We start from the raw sequence: 20,523 nt of genomic DNA on the forward strand, positions 1-20,523 counted from the left end.
ACTGTGTACTTTTCTCTCTTCTTGTGCCATGACCACATGAACCTTTGATCTAGAGACATTTCTAAACCTTTCTATTAACAAAGTTACTGAAGTTATGTGAGAATTCCCTAAATCATGACTGACTGTCCAACACATAAGCATTCATAAACTCACCGGAATCTCAGATTTAATATCATTATTAATTTTGTATTAAGAAACCCTGGGTGGAATAATAATTAAGAGTCTTGAACTTGGATTCAGATCATCACTTGGACAGTGAAGTTCAGTGAATGACTTTGAACCAGCCTAATCCACTCATAGGATTTGTGCCAGACAAAAACAGCAATATATTCCACCCTGACCTGCCTGGTGGAAGTGTGAGAAATGAATGAAGTGTGAGAAATGAATGAATGCCTTTGTATTGTCCTTTGCAATTTTAAAGTATCTCTTATATAAACAGTTGTAGTCTGGTTAGAATTGCTGGATGCTGTGATTATAGATAAATGAATGAAAATGTAAAAATTTACCAATCCTTCCCTGGAATATACAGCATCATTTATCAGTTGCTTTTTCTTTTATTTCTCAATAGCTTAGGCTAGGAGTGCAAGCAAAAATTAAATCAGAAGTGCTTTATATGCTGTAAAACTCCACTTTAATTTTTTTCCTGTTTCTTAAAGATAGCAGTTTTGGAGAGTGTGATAACTTAGCAATCAAAGATTTAGTGGGGGATGTAAAATGAACAGAGGTTTTGTACATTAGGATTTCTTTCTGAAATCAGATGGTGTTATTTCATGTGTTACATTTCTTCTATATGGACATTATCTTTCTCTTGGTCCTATTATTTACTATTTTCTCATTTACTGCCACATCTATGCTGATTACTTGTACATATCATTTATTTTTATCTTTTTCTGTTTTCCATTTCTAATGTTTGATTAAAAATCAGTGTTCTTTGGTATGCTTCTTTTTCTTGGTGTACTTCTTCATCGCCTGCTTAAATAAGACAATTTAGGGAAAATATGTATATTTTAGTAATTTGCATTTCATATTGTAATAATAATCATATATTTAGAAGTTTACCCATTACCGAACTAGGAGCTTAACTAGATTTATTTCTCAGTACAGTGGGTCTTGACAAATCCAGATGCATGTTTAGATATTGACACTGTATGCATGGCTATTTCTTGTTATATTATGGTTTTAGGGGCTACCATTGAAGAGTGTTTGGAGGCGGTGGCTAGTGCAGAATCCTGTGACTTAACTGCTGGTCAGGGCCACTTACCAGAATTATGTAACGCCAGTCTTACAGCAGTTTCACTGGCTTATGATCTGCTTCTGAGCCAAATTCACTGTGTGGGTGAATTCAGTAATTCACCTTGTAAGCCCTACATGGTATCTGAAGGACTGTTTTCTGCCTTACTTTCCTGCCAGGGACCTAAGATTACAGGAGAGGCCCTCTTGACTGTCTCATTGATCAAAGAGTAATTTTAACTCATGGTTTTTATATATTTTATTATTGATATTGTAAGGTATCCTGGAGAGCCAGCCGGGTGTAGTGGTTAAAACGTCAGACTAGAATCTGGAAAACCCAGATTCGAATCCCCACTGTTCCATGGAATCTTGCCAGGAGACCTTAGGCCAGTCACAAACTCCCAGCCTTAACCTTGGCAACTTTACAGGTAGGAGAACTACATGGAATTACCAGGGGCGTGATGCAGATGCAGGCAATGGCAAACCACCCCTGAACATCTCTTGACTTGAAAACCCTACAGGATCACCATAAGTCAGCTGTGACTTGACAGCAAAAAACAAAAACAAAACCCTGCCTTGAGTTTCCTTAAGGTAAAAAGATGGCTTATAAATGTTTTACATACATTACTAAATAAGTGGCATGTGCCAGCTCAAGTCATTTTCTGACTTCATGGAGGTCCTTTCCGCACGGGTGTTTAACAGTGCCCTGGGGAAGGCAAAAACGCCGTCCCCAGGGAACTGTTCTCATGGGGGGCGCAGCTGCATCGCAGCCGCGCCGCCCTCGCGCCTTTCCCGACCTCGCTTCCCCAGCGAGGTTTTTGGGAAACAGCGGCTTCCAGCTGCTGCCGTGCGAACAGCAATGGGTGGAAGGCGCCATTCCCCCTCCCCTTTCCCAGACATGCCGTGTCAGGTTTCCGGCCTCAGAAGCGTGTCGCTGGATGTCAGGGGACACCGCCTCGCCTGTCCCTCGGCTGACTTCCCGAGCTGTCGCAATGCAACAGGGCAGAGGCGTGTCCCCTGGCCTGTGCAACGCTGCTCAGCAGGCGAGGACACTGGTGCAAAGCGTCTGGGGAAGAAGCGCAACCTGTTAATGGATGCTCGGGCGCTTGTCCTCCCTGTCGCAACCGGGACGGGGGGTTGGGTCGGCGTTATGTACGCTGACCCAACCCCCATTGTGGCCGTGCGGAAGCGGCCTAAGAGTTGGCTAAAGGATTTCCAAATTTAAACTGCCAAACTGTTTGGATTAAAGTGAAGCCTGTAACTGTGAGATCTGTAGTTTCTGTGGATGATATTCATAGTGCTAAATTTGAGGTATGTGAAAAGACTGCTGTAGCATTTTGGTTCTTTCTCTTTGTGACCTCTTGTACGTAATTTCTGTGAAGGCACCTCTCTGTTGTGTTCTGTGGTGACCTGTGCTATGCTGTCTCCTTACCTTCCTTAGAATTCCCTACATTTTTTTTGCTGCCTCTGAAGGCTCTTGTGTTAGAATTCTTAATTGGAGCTAAAGAACAGTATGGCTTAATTATAATTGATGGGCTGGCGGAACTCTCAGCATGCAGATATGACTCTGAAGTAAAGGAGGATTCTATATAAATAAAACAATTTCTCTGAAACAAATAGTTTATAAGTGTAGTAACTTAGTGGTTATGGTTAATAAGATTAATAGTTTAAGATAGGCATATAAGCATAATAGTTTCAGATATGTGTACTATTCTTTCTTTAGAATTCCTTAGACATGGCCGCAAAGCCTTATTTTCTTTACTTGCCATTTAGATGAATAACTTCCACACAGAACACAGATTGATCTCACAGCACTCTTCAACACCTTGCTCAGTCTCCTTTTTCTAGAGACTCTGAACTGAACTCTCTCTTACACAGACTGAAGATTGAACCAGTTTAAACAATTGAGCTGAATGAGAGCTAGCAGACACAGTGAAGGCCAAATAGAAAGCTTTTTTGTGACCTTCACTGCCATCTCATAGGTCTTCATAAACACTCTGCAAGATGTTCTTGAAGTCTCAGCATGAGTACATCACCAGACTCACACTGGTCATCTAAACTCCAGTTTTCTGTCTCTTAGCTCCATGGAGTACCAAGGAGTTTCAAACAAGGGCGAAGAGAACAACTCTGTCTATGTTCTCAAAGAGATGATGATGCCACTTGTCTGTAATTACATCTAAAGAGTCACTGGTGATCCCTCAGAGCATTCTGGACACTGTGGGCGAGCATAAATCTGCCTGTTGCCTAAAAGTCGGAGAGGAGACAAGGCCCAGATGGGCTTTCAGGATAAAATGATCCAACCATAGCATGGCATCTGATTAAATCAGGCCTGGATTTACATTTGCCGTGAAAATCAAGTCCAGTATGTGTGAGACCCAATACAGCTTGGGCAACTGTGTACGCTGCACAGTTGCACGCTGCACATGTTAAAAGAACCAGGAGTCACCCATGGTTCTTCATGGTATATATACAGTGTGCACTCACACACCCTCCTCCCCAAAAGTGTAACTCACACATTAAATGAAATGCTCTGGAAATGCAACAGTATGGCATGTACCTTCTGTACAGTTGCACTAAAGGCAGATTTTTGAGTCCTTGTAGACCTTCTTAGTGTAGGAGATAAGAAAAAATGACAAGTGCACACACAAATATACACATGAAACTGCTTTATACTGTAGCATTGAACACGTAATAGTTTAGTTCTTTCTTATATGGGAGGATGGATTTTTTAATTGCTTATTACATTATATTTCTTGCTTTTCTTTCATGAGGAAGATTCTAGTGGGTTCCCAGCCAGTTTTCTGTAAATACAATAGTGATGCTTATCTGTCCCAGAAGCTGTTCTTTTGTGTTAGTTCCTTAAAAGTCATGATCTGTCTTTCTCAGAGTAACAGGGTTGTGTGATTTCAACCAATTCTTTAGGTCCAACAAAAGCTAATGGGTGCATTAGATGTGGATTTAATGATAATTATTTCTCCCAAAGATATCAGAGCTTTACTTGGAACTTTGTCTCGTGCTCCCTGATCCTCTAAGGTGATAGTGATGCAACTGTTGCCAAGGCAACAGCTGCCCACATTCAAAACATCATCAGGTAGTCAAAGAAGGAATGGAATCTTCAATGAGTTTGTGAATCAGAGAGAGGTGTTTGCCTTTTATTTGGAATTTCAACAGAATCCGTCTTGACATTTTCAAGGACATGTGAGATTACTGAAATACTGGCATTAAAGAGACTGCTTTACACGTATGAAACTGTCCTTATTTTGAGTAAGACCCAAAGTTTATTGAATTCATTATTTCCTACTCAAGACTCACAACAGTCTGTCACTTCTCTTCTAAATTGTTTTTGATTGGAGATTTCGCCTAAGACTATCAACATGTGCTCTACCACTAAATTACAAATCAAAAAAATGGTGTGCCGATTCGATGTGAACAACCTGAATGTTACAATAATATTTGCTGATATTGTGAAGGTCGCCATGCTCTTAATCACATTCAGGACACAACAAAAGAAACATAGTACCTTCTGTTGTGGTCATAACTATGGCATACTCTGTAGGAGCCCCGTCTCTACAGTAGAGAGGAGTTTGAATCCCCTGTTGCACATACACAACATGCAGTAAAGGGAAGTGTGGTTTGTCCATAGTGCTAAGAGAGCCAGCATGGTGTAAATGGTTAAAAGGTGGATTCTAATCTGGAGAATTGGGTTTGATTCTCCACTCCTCCACCTGAGTTGCAGAGGCTTATCTGGTGAACCAGATGGTTTCCACACTCCTACATTCCTGCTCGGTGACCTTGGGCTAGTCACAGTTCTTCAGAATTCTCTCAGCCCTACCTACCACATGGAAGGGTCTATTGTGGGGAGAGGAAAAGAGTTTGTAAGCCACCTTGAGTGTCCTTACAGGAGAGAAAGGTGGGTTATTCATCCAAACTCTTCTTCTTCTAAATGGAGTTTATCTTCCCTATAGACTTTCCTTTCTTTCTACTCTTCTGAAATCAAGTGCATAGCAATCTCTGTGAGTGCCTGCCTGCCTTTCTGTAGAGATGCTTTCATGATGACTCATCTATAGTGATTCCTTCCCCTTAACAAGCACCCTTTCCGTGTATAGTTGATGAATATTACCTTGAATATTACCTGTTCATAATCCTGCCTCCATCTCATGCTTACACAAAAGCATGGAATAAGAAAGTCCTTTACAACTGAGCCCTTCGGGGGAGGGCGGTCTATAAACCCAATTAATAATAATAATAATAGTAATAGTAATAGTAATAGTAATAGTAATAGTAATATATGGTGCAGCTGAACCAGAGGCGTATCTAGGGAAAACGGAGCCTGTGGCAAAATCTGAGTTTCCCGTGTACCCCCCAGGACCCTTGTGGGGGTGAGGCGAGGGCGTTCCGGGGGCGTGGTGGAGGCATTCCAGGGTGGGGACTTTCCAGGGAAAGACAGGGACAGAGGATGCACCAGTGTACTGGGCTTTTCCCCCCTTGCTGTGCCTCTGGGGGGGAGACCGAGCCGTCTGCCAATCTCACGGGAAAGTGCCAAGTTGGTGAGGGCTCCCAGGTCTACCACCTGAAGCCAGTGAGGCGCCCTGGTCTACCACTTGGACCTGGCACCCAGGTCCACCACCCCAATAGCAGAGCTACGGGGGGGGGGGGTGCGTTGCACCAGGCAGGCATTGATACGCAGCCTGATACTGTGTGATGTCATTGATGTGTGTGCCCGCATTCCTTGGGGGAAGGATGGAAAGGAACCCCTCCCACACATCTAGGCTGGCTGGTCATGGCTGGGAGTAAGTTTGGTTGGTGGCAGTGGGTGTCGCTTCTGAGGAAACCCTCTGAGGGGCGCGATGCAGCCATTCAAAGTATGTCACGGTTGCTGTACCGAGCTTACTCCTGAGTAATGTGTGCCTGGTTTTCTTAACTGTAACCACAGTATTCAGGGAATCTAGGGTGCCTGGCCCTTCCCTCCCGTCCCTTGCATGTCGCCCCTCACTCTCTTCCCTCCCTCACTTCTTTTCCCTTGCATGCCACCCCTCCCTCCCTTCTCTTTCCCTCAGCTAGGGTGGGTGGGTTATATCAAGATGCTGGGTCCCCTGCCTCCCGTCCCTTGCATGCCACCCCTCACTCTCTCCCCTCTCTCACTTCTCTTCCCTTGCATGCCTCCCCCTCCGTCCCTTTCCTCTCCCTCCCTCTCTTCCCTTGCATGCCACCCCTCCCTCCCTCTCCCTCCCTTTCCTCTCCCTCGTGTGTATGTGTGTGAATGTGTTTCACTTCCACTCGAGATACTGCCTATGTACTGTTTTCACTGCTCATATCTGGCCATCTGAGTGAACATTCTAAGCTGCACGAACATTCTAAGGGTGACAGTTACACATAGGCAGCTGCATGTCCTTCACCATGGAGCGCCAGAAAAAGGTGTTTTACCTGTGCCAGGTGTGAAATTTCAGGTATGTGAACATCTAAAAACACTCTCACCTGGCTGACTATAGTGGCTGGGAATTTTCAGAGGAATTGGCCCAGCAGTTACTGAGTTATACTAACACTAACAAAAACACTGTTAGCTTTATATATATATATATAAAGTATATATATAAAGTGCCATCTATATATATAGAGAGATGGCAGTTTGTGCCAGTGGCAAAGCTATAAGGGGGCAGGGGGGTGCCAGTGCACCAGATGAATCCGGGTGGGGGATCGCCCCCTGACCCCTCCTCCTTCCCCCATGTCCCCTTCCCACACTTTAGTTCAGCCTGAAAAAGTTCAGGCTGAGAAACCAGCCTATTCAGTTCAGGCTGCAAAAAGCACCCCGGTGGGAAGTCCACTACCCAGGAGACCTTGTGAGCCCTAAGGTCTCCTGGGAAGTTTAGTTCCCACCAGAGTGTTTTTTGCAGCCTGAACTGAATAGGCCGGTTTCTCAGCCTGAACTTTTTCAGGATGAACTCAGGTAAGTGGGAAGGGGGCACCACGTGGGTGTGGGGTGTGTGGGGGTGTATGGGGGGGGAGACCCCGGACGCAGTTTGGCCCAGCTATGCCTCTGGTTTATGCCACATCTCAGTTTTGTTCTATCAGACTCTTTGTTTGGACATGGATATAATGAAACCATTTCCTGATTTTTCCCCCTGTATATTGCCCATTGAACAGTTGAAATACAGGGGGAATGTTAAAGTGATGGCCTTGCAGTAATTGCCCTGTTGGTGCTGTAGAAAGGATAAAAGCCCCTCTTCCCAGTATCAAGGAGGACTAAAACAGAAATGAGGCTCGTGTAGACCTTTATTTTGTACAGAATTATTCCTGAGGGAGAATTTTCTTCTATTTATGGCTTTGAAGAGCCAGAATGGTCAAAAGGAGCTTGGTCAACAGCCCATCCATAGGGGAAGAAATAGTGCATACCTCTACATAATACAAGCTTTTGTTTTAGGAGAGCAGCAAAGATGATCTTCAAGGCCTGATAAGGCACAAGTCAGCCTGCAAGCATCTTGGTTAGACTGTAAATATAAAATAGGTTTTCTTAAGATGCGCATAACAATGAAAAGTTTTTTTAGCACATTCAGCTTAAATGAAATGTGCTCTGATCCTGGCCTGATTACTGAACTGTTTCTGAAAGACACAGATTGTTTGTCACTATTGAAAATAAGATATTCACTCATAAATATTATTTTCATAGGGTTTCATTTAGAAACCTAAATAAAAATTGGGACATTTATACATCTTCTCTATTCCAGGTTTCCATATGCAATGGACACTGATCTCAGTTCCCAGGACAGGAAGGACCTGGACAAATTCATCAAATTTTTTGCTTTAAAGGTAATTTTTGTTGTGTTATCACCATAGGTTATGCATTTGTGTTACAAAAACGGGAACTCCTTGAAGTCGTCTGTGTACCCATGTTTATACTGTGACTAAAACAAAATTTAATACAAAATGGGTCTTAATAGCATTTTGAACTTGAACCTTGACTCTGATACTTTGTGAAGGTATGGAATAAATCATATGGAACAACCGGAAATATAATATTTTAGAAATACTGTGGTATTTCTGCATCCATCAGTCTCTCAAATGTGGTGCTCTTATACTGTTAAATAACCTATCATAATGTTGATGAACCATAGATGATCCTATTAGTGGATGTGGACATAAATAAGAACGTAAGAACATAAGAACAAGCCAGCTGGATCAGACCAGAGTCCATGTAGTCCAGCTCTCTGCTACTCACAGTGGCCCAACAGTAGCCTTTGGGAGCTCACATGCAGGATGTGAAAGCAATGGCCTTCTGCGGCTGCTGCTGCTGCTCCCAAGTACCTGGTCTGTGAAGGCATTTGCAATCTCAGATCAAGGAAGATCAAGTTTGGTAGCCATAGACTTCACCTCCATAAATCTGTCCAAGCCCTTTTTAAAGCTATCCAGGTTAGTGGCCATCACCACCTCCTGTGGCAGCACATTCCAAACACCAATCACACTATCAACTAAGACACCCAAATACATGGTAACTCCAGACTCTGAGGCGGATTCCGCTTGGGTGAAAAACAGCAGTGTGAAAACACTATAAACCCTTTTACACTGGCTGTTTCCACACAGCCCAATAACAGTGCCCTAGGGACGGTAAAAACACAGTGTGAATGGCAGCAGGTGGAAGGCGGTATTGTCCCCGCGCTGGCCCCAAATGCCTCCTTACCTCCTTCTAGCTTCCATTGCTCTGTGGAGGCCAGGGGACACGCCTCCTGGCCTCTGTCCCTGCAGCTGTCGCTCTAGCCATGGGGGCGTGTCCCTTGCCTCCACAGAGTGATGGAAGCCAGGAGGAGGTAAGGAGGTATTTGGGATGCTGTGCGGCCATGCGGAGCCTGCTCCGCCAGCTCCGCAGCCAGTGGGGTTGTTTGTGCAAACGGCCCCGGGTCTTGTATCAGCATGGTTCATGCCAGTGCAGCCCCTCTACTCTGGCTGTGCGGAAACAGCCAATTAAACCATTTTACACTGTTTTCACACCGCTGTTTTTGGCCCGTGCAGAATCCACCTGAGATTCCTGAAGCTTATGCCTCTATTAGTGCTTTCAGTGAAAATCAACAAAGGTTTCTGTTCTATTGTCTGGCTATCTGTGAAATTGATGGTGATTTTGTAGAGAACACACACTTTTTACACACTTGCATTCTGCCTCACAGTGAGTTTACCCTCCCTTCACTGTAGACTTTCCATTATGCATTCATTTTTGCCTCTTTAAAATCACCATTTTGAGGTGTTTTGCCATTGCCTTCCTCTTTGTAGCAATTGGCTTTCCAAATCTGGTAAATTGCGACTTTACTGCTGGTTCTCTTTCCCTGCAGAGGGAATCAGGAAACGTTTATCTTACTTGGGGTTTTGTCACTCCTACCTGCCTCCTTCTGCTCATGCAGGAGCAGTTCTGCTGGCATTTCCAGGAATTGATGGGGCTCCTTTTTATTTTTTAAAAAACACTTTCAATCTATTCCAAGAGTGATAGCTCATAGAGACAGCGTTTAAAAAGAACACCCAGAAACAAGCAACCAATAACCACCTGACCCTAGAAACAGGAGAAGCGTGGGGCAGGCAAAATGGTGATCAGGCTCAGGGGAAGCATCAGGGCCCCTTCTCATGTGTAAACAAGAAAACACAGGAAGATACCGCTGTGAAACATGCAATTGTGTGGAGAATTGTAACTGCACAAAGGGCCACAAAAACAGTGAGGCTGGGTGACATGTCTCCAGGAAGGAATGAAAAAGATGAACTACAATCGAAAAAACAAAGACTTAAAAAATAAACTGAGAAACTACTATTTGATTACTTATCCTCCTCAGGTTCAAGATGATGATTTCCCCTAGCCTTTGATGTAGGGAATAATTTTCACAGTGTCTTGATATTACAAGGATGACAACTTTAAAAAATTGTTCCTGCTTGTCATTGACAAGCATCAGGGGCTACAGGGTTATAACAGGAAAAAATAATATTTCTCTAGGGTGGTTCCGGCCATCTTGATGGGTTGTACTTCTTTACCAATCGCTAGTGAGGCAGGAAGAGCTTTTGGTGACTTCCTGTTGGCGCCAAAACCCAGTATCTTCCTGCCTACGCTAGTGAGAGCAGCAATTTCGTCAGGCTCCTTGCAGCTTCTCTTCGTCTTTTCTTTTCTGTGGATTCTTCGTGTATCCCCTTCCCTTCGTGGATTGTGAGTGTTTACCTCGTCTGTCTCTTCCCTCCGTCTCCGTTTTTACCTCAGCGGAGGAGTTTTTTCGTGCCCTCAGGGGCCATGGCCACGGCGCCTTTTTCCCCGCCCAGGGAGGGCTTCTGCAGATCCGCTGCAGAAAACACCAGGGCAGCGGCCCGGGCTTCGCGCTCGCCCCCCCGTAGCGGTGGAGCCGAGCGAGCGGAGCAGCCCCGCGCCTCGATGACCGGCCATCGGGCCCGTCAGCGCAACGCCTCCCGCTCGCCGGGAGAGAGAGGAACGAGGCGCGCAAGTTCAGCCGGCCCGTGCACGGGCCGCCGAGAACTAGCAGGCGGCAGCCGCGGCAGGGAAAAAGAGGCGGGAAGTCGTCCTGCCGAAGGAGGGCCGCGCCACACCGACTCTGCCGTTTCCTCCGCCCGCGCAGCGGACAGCCTGGCCGATCCTTCTCGACGCAGACGCATCGATCAGAGGGACTTCGATTTTTATGGGCAGGATTTAGCGGTACCGGGCCCATCCACACGGGGGGAGGATATTCCCAATGATTGGAGCCAGTTTTCCCCCCGGCAGTTAGTGGCCTTAATGCACTCCTCCATTAGGGAGCAGGTTTCGCATCAGATCCCCCCCCCCTTCCCTGGGAAAGGAGAGGGCGCGCCACAGAGACACAGATCACCCAGGGTCTCCCAGAAGATCGTAGGACAGGGACTGGTTAGCCCTCCCTTACGGTTCTGATATCAGTGACATTAGTGAGGGGGAACTGTCAGGGTCAGATCATTTTTCTGACCCAGAGCCCCCCCTGCCCCTGAGCCAACAGACCAAAAGTCACAGGGCTCTTTAAAAGTTGAGCAGCTCCCCCACATTGCTCACGGAAGACCATTTCTCCGCTTTAGCCTTACACGACACTCGAGGACGCTTGAGGATCCGAACTCCACTCCAGCCCTCCAAACTCCATCCAAGGGGTGCCCTAAGGGAAGGCTGACTTCCCCGGCCTTTCCCCTCGCTTTGGAGGATGAGGGTGTCCCAGTTCTTCCGCTTACATCGAATTTTTAGAAGCCAGAATTCAGAAAGCGAGTGGGATTAATCCAGCCTCTAATAAGGGCTTTCCTTCTGTTTTAACAAGCTATACCTTGCCCCCCAGAGCATCTTCACGGTCTCCATTAAGACCCCGCTTTTGTAGATGGCCTCTGTCAATGCCGCCCACTGCGTACCCCCCTCGGGGCCTAGTGCAAAAGGACGGGCCGGAGGGCAGCATTAGGGGACCCTGCTTGACAGAAAAAGCTGGGAGGCTAGCCAGCGTGCAGGGTCCACTTTCCAGGGTTCTGCCATGGCTGCCAGAATTCTAGCCTCTTCGGCTACTGCTGGCCGGTGAGCTCACCCTGGTCTGGCTGAAAACGACTGTTCCAGCCATCATCCTGCCCCAGTGACCAGGGTATTCGTGGAGGGTGTTGAAAGAGCGATTATGGCCGTGTCTTTCCCTCGCGGATTCCACTTCTCGCGTACGCATTTTTTGACTTCGTCTCAGCGATCATGGTATCATCATCGGGGCGGCTGTCACCAGAGGCACCTGGTTTGGCTCAAGCCTTGGCAGGCTGACACCCTCTCCAGTAAGACGGTGGCTAAGGCCTAGTTGATTCACGCATTACCAGGCCGGCATTTTCACTCTCTTTTTGGCACCGAATTGGAAAAGATCCTGGTGGAGTCTAAGGACCGAAAAAAGACCATGCCCCACTACGTCAGAGCGGACAAGCCCAGGTTCGCCCACAAGCCAGCCTTTCGGTCCTTTCGGTCGTCCTTTCGGCCGCAACGGGAGGGCAGACGATCTTCCTGGCAGGGTCAGAGTTCCTTTCGGAAACGACAGGACTTCAGAGGACAGAGGAGGAAAGTCCTTCCGCCCTGATCCTGCCCAGGGCATTAAGGCATGACTGCCCCCACATACCAATAGGAGGCCGGCTTCGTCACTTCCAACATCAGTGGACGGCCCCTTTTACCGACCAATGGATTCAGGAGATTGTTTCCTCCGGCTACTCCTTAGAGTTCCGCTGCTTGCCACGGGACCGGTTCCTTCCCTCCCCCATCAGTTCGAAACCGGGAAAGGTCGCCAGGTTGAAGTCAGCAATTTCTCACCTGCTTTCCATCAGAGCAGTCGAACCAGTCCCCCTGGGCCAGGAGGGAGTGGGAGTCTACTCCCATTTTTTCACTGTCCCCAAAAAGAATGGGGACTCCAGGGCCATCCTCAATCTCCGTCACGTGAATCGCTTCCTTCGCAAGTTTCGTTTCCGCATGGAGACGCTCAGATCGACTGTAGCGGCAATCCAACAGGGTGATTTCCTGACTTCTCTCGACCTGAAGGATGCATACCTGCACATCCCAATTTGCCCCCCGCACTCCCGCTTCCTTCGTTTCGCCCTGGGAAATCTACATTTCCAATACGTGGCTCTTCCCTTCGGCCTGGCGACTGCGCCCCGGGTGTTTACCAAGGTTCTGGTCGCTCCGATAGCCCTTCTGCGCAGCCAGGGGGTCCACATCCACCCTTATCTGGACGACCTTCTCCTTCGGTCCAGGTCCAGAGCGCAGGCGTCCAGGGATGTCGACTTGGTGCGGAGAACGCTGTCGAACCACGGATTTGTTGTCAACCTGAACAAGAGCTCTGTCATCCCCGCTCAGCGGATGGAGCACCTTGGTGCTCTGATAGATACCTCCTCTTGCACCCTCTTCGTCCCTCCATCCAAGGTGAAAAAGATTCAGGAGTTTTGTTTCAGGATGCTAAAGGCCAGATCCACGACCCTGCTCCAGCTTGCCAGCTTGTTAGGGCTCCTGATGTCTACCATGGACCTCATCCAATGGGGCAGGGCCCATGCTCGGCCTCTGCAGGCTCTACTGCGTCCGCATGCATAGCGCATCATCCAGAGGAGAGACCGAGTGCTCCCCCTGTCGCCCTCCGCGCGGGCCAGTCTCAGCTGGTGGACTTCAGCGAGCAATCTGAGCGGGGGGAAGGTGTTTGCGGCTCAGCAGCAACTTCACATCTTCACCGATGCCAGCCTCAGGGGGTGGGGGGCCAAGTTGAACCAGCAGTTTGCTCAGGGTCTCTGGACCCCCTCTCAGGCTTCTCTACCCATCAATGTCCTGGAAATCAAGGCCATCCTCCTAGCCCTTCGGTCCTTCAGAGCCAGTATCCTGCACCGACATGTTGTGGTGCACACCGACAATGTTTCTGCCAACTGTTATCTAAATCATCAGGGGGGGTCTCGATCCTCCCAGCTACACAGGGAGGCCTACCGGGTCCTGCAGTGGGCGGAAGCAAACCTGACCTCCCTGAAGGCGGAACATGTTCGGGGTTGCCTCAACACGGAGGCGGACTGGCTCAGTCGGACAAGGTTGTCGAACGCGGAATGGAGGCTCAAGCCTCAGGTCTTCAGTCAAATCGTGACCAGATTCGGAGAGCCGGTGATAGACCTGTTCGCCACTCACCTGAACGCGCAGATCAGCGTCTTCATCACACGCTTCTTCCACCCTCAAGCGGCCGCCGTGGATGCTCTGTCAGCTCATTGGCCGACCGGTCTCCTCTATGCTTTCCCTCCCCCAGCCCTGCTGCACAGGTTGCTTCGGAGAGTCCAGGAGGAGGGGAGGGAAATCATTCTGGTGGCACCGAACTGGCCCAGGAGGTCGTGGTACTCCGTGCTTCAGGAACTCTCCATAGCGCCGCTGTTCCTTCTCCCAGTCCCTCAGGATCTGCTGTCTCAAGGGCCCCTTCTCCACCCGGATCCAGGGTGGCTCAAGCTGACCGCGTGGCTCTTGAGCGGAGAGGGCTGATTAGCAAGGGCTACTCCGAGGCGGTGGTGGACACTATGGTGGCAGCCAGGCGTAGGTCCACCATCGGGATTTACAACTCATCCTGGAAGGCGTTTGCTAGGTGGTGTAGGAGAAAGCAGGTCGATCCAGAGGTTCCTTCTATTTCTTCCATCTTGGCCTTCCTACAGGACGGTTTCGCTGGAGGCCTCCGCTCTTCCATGCTGAGGCAGCAGATCGCAGCTCTTGCTACCGTTCTCCCATCCGTCGGTGATGTTTCCATTAGCCGTCATCCAGACGTTATCCAGTTCCTGAAGGGGGTGAAGCAGTCGCAGGCTCCAACCGCCCATCGTTTCCCCTCCTGGCGGCTCCACGCGGTGTTGGATGCGCTCACCAAGTCACCGTTTGAGCCGGTCCAGTCCATTCATCTCCGCTGGTTGCGCATGAAGCTCCTTTTTTTGGTGGCCATTACTTCCGCCCGACGCATGTCGGAGCTTAGGGCCCTGTCCGTCAACCCCAACCTTTGCCAGTTTTTCCCCGACAGGGTAGTATTGAAGTTGGACCCGACCTTCCGGCCTAAGGTCGCCTCAGAATTCCACCTGAGACAGGAGGTCGTTTTGCCTAACTTTTGTCCCAGGCCCTCTCATCCCAGAGAGCGCCTCTGGCATTGTTTGGACGTACAACAGGCGCTAAAAGCGTTCATCATACGCACTGAGCAGCTTAGGAAATCAGAAGCTCTTTTTGTCAATGTGGCTCCCCCCAAATTGGGGGAGGCAATGTCAGCTGCTGCCATTAGCTCAAATATCAGGGCATGTATTATTGAGGCACACAAGGCTAATAATCTTCCGGTGCCGAGTGGGATCACGGCCCACTCTACTAGAAGCGCAGCAGCTAATGCAGCCCTAGTCAAGCTGGTTCCCATAGACCAAATATGTAGGGCTGCCACTTGGGCATCCCCGTCATCTTTTGTCAGACACTATAGGCTGACATCTTTGGACGCTGTCCAGGCTTCCTTCGGCAGAAGGGTCCTGGAGCATATTATTGGAGACTAACGGAACCCACCCTATTGGGGTACTGCTTGGGGAGTCCCATCAAGATGGCCGGAACCACCCTAGAGAACGACCCATTGGCTACTCACCATGAAGGGGTCTTCTCTTGGGTGGTGAAGACCATCTTGGCCCTCCCTGTTCTCGTTCTCCTCTGATAATATGCTCCCGGTAGTCTGGACTATCAATCTGAAAATTTTTGTCTGCAGGGAGTTAGTTAATCCAGTTTTTGAATCTAGAGTTTTTGGTTCCTTCCATGTTCGCAATGTTAGAGTTTTTTCTCTTAGTTAGAGTAGGTTAACACAGTGTTGGTGCTGTCTGTTTCTCTTGTCTGCTTGTCCACTTTCTCGGCTCGTCAGATACTGGGTTTTGGCGCCAACAGGAAGTCACCAAAAGCTCTTCCTGCCTCACTAGCGATTGGTAAAGAAGTACAACCCATCAAGATGGCCTTCACCACCCAAGAGAAGACCCCTTCACGGTGAGTAGCCAATGGGTCGTTCTCCTTTGTTTCTTCGTTCCATTTAATCTCTTTCCATTATAGTAATTCTTTAAGAGCTTGAATGGGGTGAGAATAATAATTTCTGATGACTCAAGAGCTGAGTGTGCATGTGTTGTAGTAATCAGAGTCAGACGAGGATCTGGGAGACCCTTGGAGGCTTTCTGGCTGGCTTTGGGCCAGTCACACACTCAGCCTAATCTACCTCGCAGGTAGGATAAAATGGAGGAGAGGAGAAAGACGTAGGCCTCTTTGGGTCCCCATTGGGAAGAAAGGCTTGGTACAAATTAGCAAATAAATGTATATTTTTCTTTCAGACTGTGCAAGTCATTGTTCAGGCCCGTCTTGGAGAAAAGATCTGTACTCGATCATCATCCTCACCAACTGGCTCTGATTGGGTAAATATATATTCATTCAAACAATCCTATGACTCTGTAATTTGTTGTGATCTGTTACGATGCAGGAATCTCTTTAAGTGGAAATACGAAGATAGTGCCCTGAAAAAATATTAATGTTTTTGCCATATGCAGTATGGCTCCAGCTTCGTGTGAGTCCGAGTAGAGAAATATAATAATTCTAAGTAATTTATTATTTAAGATTTTTAAAAAATCTAATTCCATCACTAAACATTTTTTGTGTGGCTCACAATAGTAATTATAAAACTGTATTTGAACAGTACTTGAAATTAGCTGATTTCTGATTGGGAAATGTTAAATGCTTGTGGCACTTGAAAGGAGTGACAGGGCTGAAAGGATAATAAAGAAACCAGTAGGTGTCTTCCTGTTTTACAGTAATATAGTTGGAAAGGCTGCAGTACAGCTACAAGTAATCTGCAGTGTGTGATCAGCATAAAACTTTGTGTTTGAAGTTCTTGAAAGATTTCTCAAACAAATGTCTCTTCATTTTGCAGTTCAACTTGGCAATCAAAGACATACCAGAAGTTACTCATGAAGCAAAAAAAGCTCTGGCGGGACAGCTGCCTGCTGTTGGGAGGTCAATGTGTGTGGAAATCTCTCTCAAAACCTCAGAGGTAAAGCATAAATAAAACCACAGGACTCTTAACTATTGTCATCTTAGAAATATTCATCTTTTTATTTTTGGTTTTTTATATGTATTCACAACATGTGCTTTCTGATACTATGGGTTGGTGACCTCTTGGGGAGACCACTTCATCCTTGAAATGACACTATGTCATTATCACATGCATAATCTTGCCTTAAAGATGAATCTCCAGAAGATGGATTTTGCATGTTTGAAGCATTAGGGCCTGAGCAAAATACCGATTAACACTGTGCCTGTAACATCACAGTCACCCTCTCTGTAGAATAGTTTTTCAGCTTAAAACAAATGATTGGTGTTTTTTTAATTTACTATATGTTTCTACATATACATAGTTTCTATGCTTTTTCCTTCTGCAAGCTCCTCACTTTTTTGTGATGTTGTGATCACTGGGTCCTCCAGCGATCTGTGTGGCTCTCTCTTCAGTTGCTATTGCGTGAGCAGTGGATAAAATTCAAAACAGCCATGTCTTAGAACCCATGAATGTCCTTTAGAAGCCCTTCCTGTGAATGTCTCCCAACAGACATTAAGATCAGGAACCAAGTGACACCTAGTTACCCCTTCTTGGCCTTGGCCCCTTCCTGGTGGAACAGTCTCCCAGAGGAGATCAGGGCCCTGCGGGACTTCATGGAGTTCTCCTGCTTGGTTTCTGCAGACTCCAATGAAGCTTGGTTTTATTGATTGTTGATTTTATGGATTTTGTGGTTTTATCTAATTATTTTGGGTACTGTCTTCGACTTTTAAACTATGGGTATTTATGGCCGAGACAGTTTTTATGTAATGTAATTTTGCTTGTACATCGCCCCGAGCCAGATCTGGGAAGGGCGATTAATAAATCTAATGAATGAATGAATGAACGAATGTTTACTGAAATCATGTTGAAACACAGGAGGATGGGATAAATTGGTGAAGTCACCTTTTGCTTGACTGGCAGATAACACCTGTCATTTGAAGAGCAAAGATGTAATAAAGCTGTGTTCACCCTACTGGGGCAAACACTTGGTGGCTGTTGTTACATACATCTGTCTGAATTCTTAATCTAGCTTCAGATCACAGCAAATTTATCCACACATGAATGCTGAAAATGTGCTCCATATAACTTCTTATGAGGCTACTGGACGAAGTGGTTTAAATTCAATCAGCTTTGGCACTGGTGTAGTGTGGGCCATCAAAAGGCTAAACTGAGGATTACAGGATCTGTATGGACAAATGCACTAAGGTGTAATGTTATCTATGTGTTTAATTATTCCATTTTCCATCACAGGGGGATTCCATGGAGCTGGAAATTTGGTGTTTAGAAATGAATGAGAAGTAAGTATATGTTGCTGATTCTTGCCCAGTAGCTAGTATGTCGAAGCTGACTTTAAGTGCAACCCTAAACCGAGTTATATCCTTCTACATCAATGGAATTATAAGGATGTAACTGTTTAGGATGGCACTGTTAGTGACCAAGTGCATAAGAGTCTTTGTCCACTATCAGTGATTTCCATTTCTCTGCATACATTTTTATACACAAGTAGAAAAACGACAGCAAAATGCATCTTTGTAACATGCAAATATCAGTCTTGGACACTTCTACAAATCCTAGAAGCTTGTCTGGAATGTATATATTTCCAGACGTGGTTTATTACAAAGGTTCTTGATGGGTTATTATCTGATAATTTCCTATATATGTTACAAAATACAAGCAAAGGAAATAACATGGAAATATCTGTCAGCACTACAAATCAGGAAGATGTAACAGTAACCACTGGAACAGGTGAGCATAGGTATAGTTTGCAGAACATTGCTGCTGGACTAGTGATTTTAAAACTGGTGTGACATAATAGTGAAGAGAGGGTGCTATTATCTGGGAAGTCCCTGGTTCAAATCTTGCCTTAGCCACGAACTCACTGGATGGTTTTCGGCAAGCCACACTCTCTCAAATTTCTCTGTCCATATGGAATAACATTTGGCTACTCATAGACTGTGGTAAAGATTTCAACAAAATCTGTGGGAAATGCTGTAAAGGCTGAAATAAATATCAAAAGTGCACATTAATAAAATTTTGTGACTGTTAATACAGGATTGAGTGATAAATGGTGAAAAATAACACAGAACTATAGCCTAATATGTACAAAACCAGTGATTTATCAGTGGATTTTTTTACTTCAAATGGATTTTGAAAAATTTTAATTAGATGTTAAAAAAGCGCTTGTGCCACTTAGAAGTTTAAAATTAAATCTGAACTCAGTACGAGTGCATTCTGTTCTATACTTGTTTTCTAAAACGTAATTCAGAACTCTCTATCAAACACATTTACTTAAAACCTGTCAAGTTAAAAGAAAACATTTGAAATTTTTTGGTAAGAATTAGATATATTGTTTGCTTGCTACAAAAAGATTTGTATTTCACAATTTTAAACTTAATGATAATGATTCTAATTGTTTTTAACAAATTTGTCATTCTATGGCAAGCCCTAGATTTTATAATCTGCTGCCTATATTGGTATCATTTTTACCATTCCACTGGAAATATTGAAATAATTGTTACTGTGTGCTTTCTAGGTGTGATACAGAAATCAAAGTTTCCTACACTGTGTATAACTGACTCTGTTGCTGAAGTTTTTGCTTGCCATTACCAGGGTGACACCTTCCCATAAGTGTCAAGGAAACAGGGTCATTAATATGTCAAATTGTACATATGTCATATTGTTATTCTAAGGCAAGCCCTAGATTTTATAATATCCAACCTATATTGGCATCATTTTTACCATTCCACTGGGAATATTGAACTAACTGCTACTGTGTGCTTTCTAGGTGTGATAAAGAAATCAAAGTTTCCTACACTGTGTATAACAGGCTCTCTCTGTTGCTGAAGTCTTTGCTTGCCATAACCAGGGTGACACCTGCCTACAGACTATCAAGGAAACAGGGTCATGAATATGTAATATTGTACAGGTAATATGGACTCCAAAATTCCATTGAAACGATAGAATTATGGCACATATGTGCCCTTTCCACTCTCCACATCTAATTATATTTTTTGGTTAGGTTCTTTTTTCTAACCACATGTTTACATACTTAGATTCTTCTTTTCGTTTACATCTAGCATGTTTGCTCACTTGCTGCTTAATCCTTTAAACATATTTTCTCTTTCCTTTTTTGGATGTGGAATATGGAAAGCCCCCTTCCTTCCTTCCTTCCTTCCTTCCTTCCTTCCTTCCTTCCTTCCTTCCTTCCTTCCTTCCTTCCTTCCTTCCTTCCTTCCTTCCTTCCTTCCTTCCTTCCTTCCTTCCTTCCTTCCTTTCTTTCTTTCCCTCTCTCTCTCCCTCCCTCTTATTTTAAAATCTGACAAAAGATAACTTCCATTTTGTAATGGGTGACTTCTTATTTATTTCATTCTGTTTTATACATTTCTGTTAGTTATTGTTCCTTTTTCTGTCTATATTGTGATTCATCCAAAAGCTTGTTACCAACTTTGAATTTGACTGTAGAAATTCAACTAAAAAGTTGAGGTTTAACTTTGAGTCCTGTTTGCAGGTACTGAGAACTTTGATTATAATGCAAATATGAAATTTTATTAATCTTCTGTTCGTATTGGGTAAAGGGTCTGTATAGGAGACCCACTGAAATTACAGAAGTTGTTTATCATGTACTGCATGTATCTCTTTCAACTCTTACACTGTTCTTTGAACAAAAATGGATTAAGTACCTACCTTCATTTTACTTCTCTATTCTTTAGTGCAAAGCAAGCACTGGAAA

At 45.6% G+C, this 20,523-nt stretch overlaps 1 protein-coding gene across 4 annotated transcripts in view; it reads left to right on the forward strand.

The window, feature by feature from the left end:
* The window catches only part of ATG13 (autophagy related 13), a 45,722-nt gene that overhangs the window by 1,845 nt on the left and 23,354 nt on the right, over window positions 1-20,523 (forward strand). For all 4 annotated transcript variants that reach the window (XM_048483788.1, XM_048483786.1, XM_048483787.1 and 1 more), the window contains exons 2-6: window positions 7,953-8,034; window positions 16,039-16,119; window positions 16,632-16,751; window positions 18,045-18,091; window positions 19,579-19,719. In XM_048483788.1, the coding sequence (XP_048339745.1) occupies window positions 7,966-8,034; window positions 16,039-16,119; window positions 16,632-16,751; window positions 18,045-18,091; window positions 19,579-19,719 (458 nt within the window). In that variant the 5' untranslated portion in view covers window positions 7,953-7,965. The remainder of the gene's footprint in view (window positions 1-7,952; window positions 8,035-16,038; window positions 16,120-16,631; window positions 16,752-18,044; window positions 18,092-19,578; window positions 19,720-20,523) is intronic.

The sequence above is a fragment of the Sphaerodactylus townsendi genome, linkage group LG02, assembly GCF_021028975.2.
Source record: "Sphaerodactylus townsendi isolate TG3544 linkage group LG02, MPM_Stown_v2.3, whole genome shotgun sequence".
NCBI lineage: Eukaryota > Metazoa > Chordata > Lepidosauria > Squamata > Sphaerodactylidae > Sphaerodactylus > Sphaerodactylus townsendi.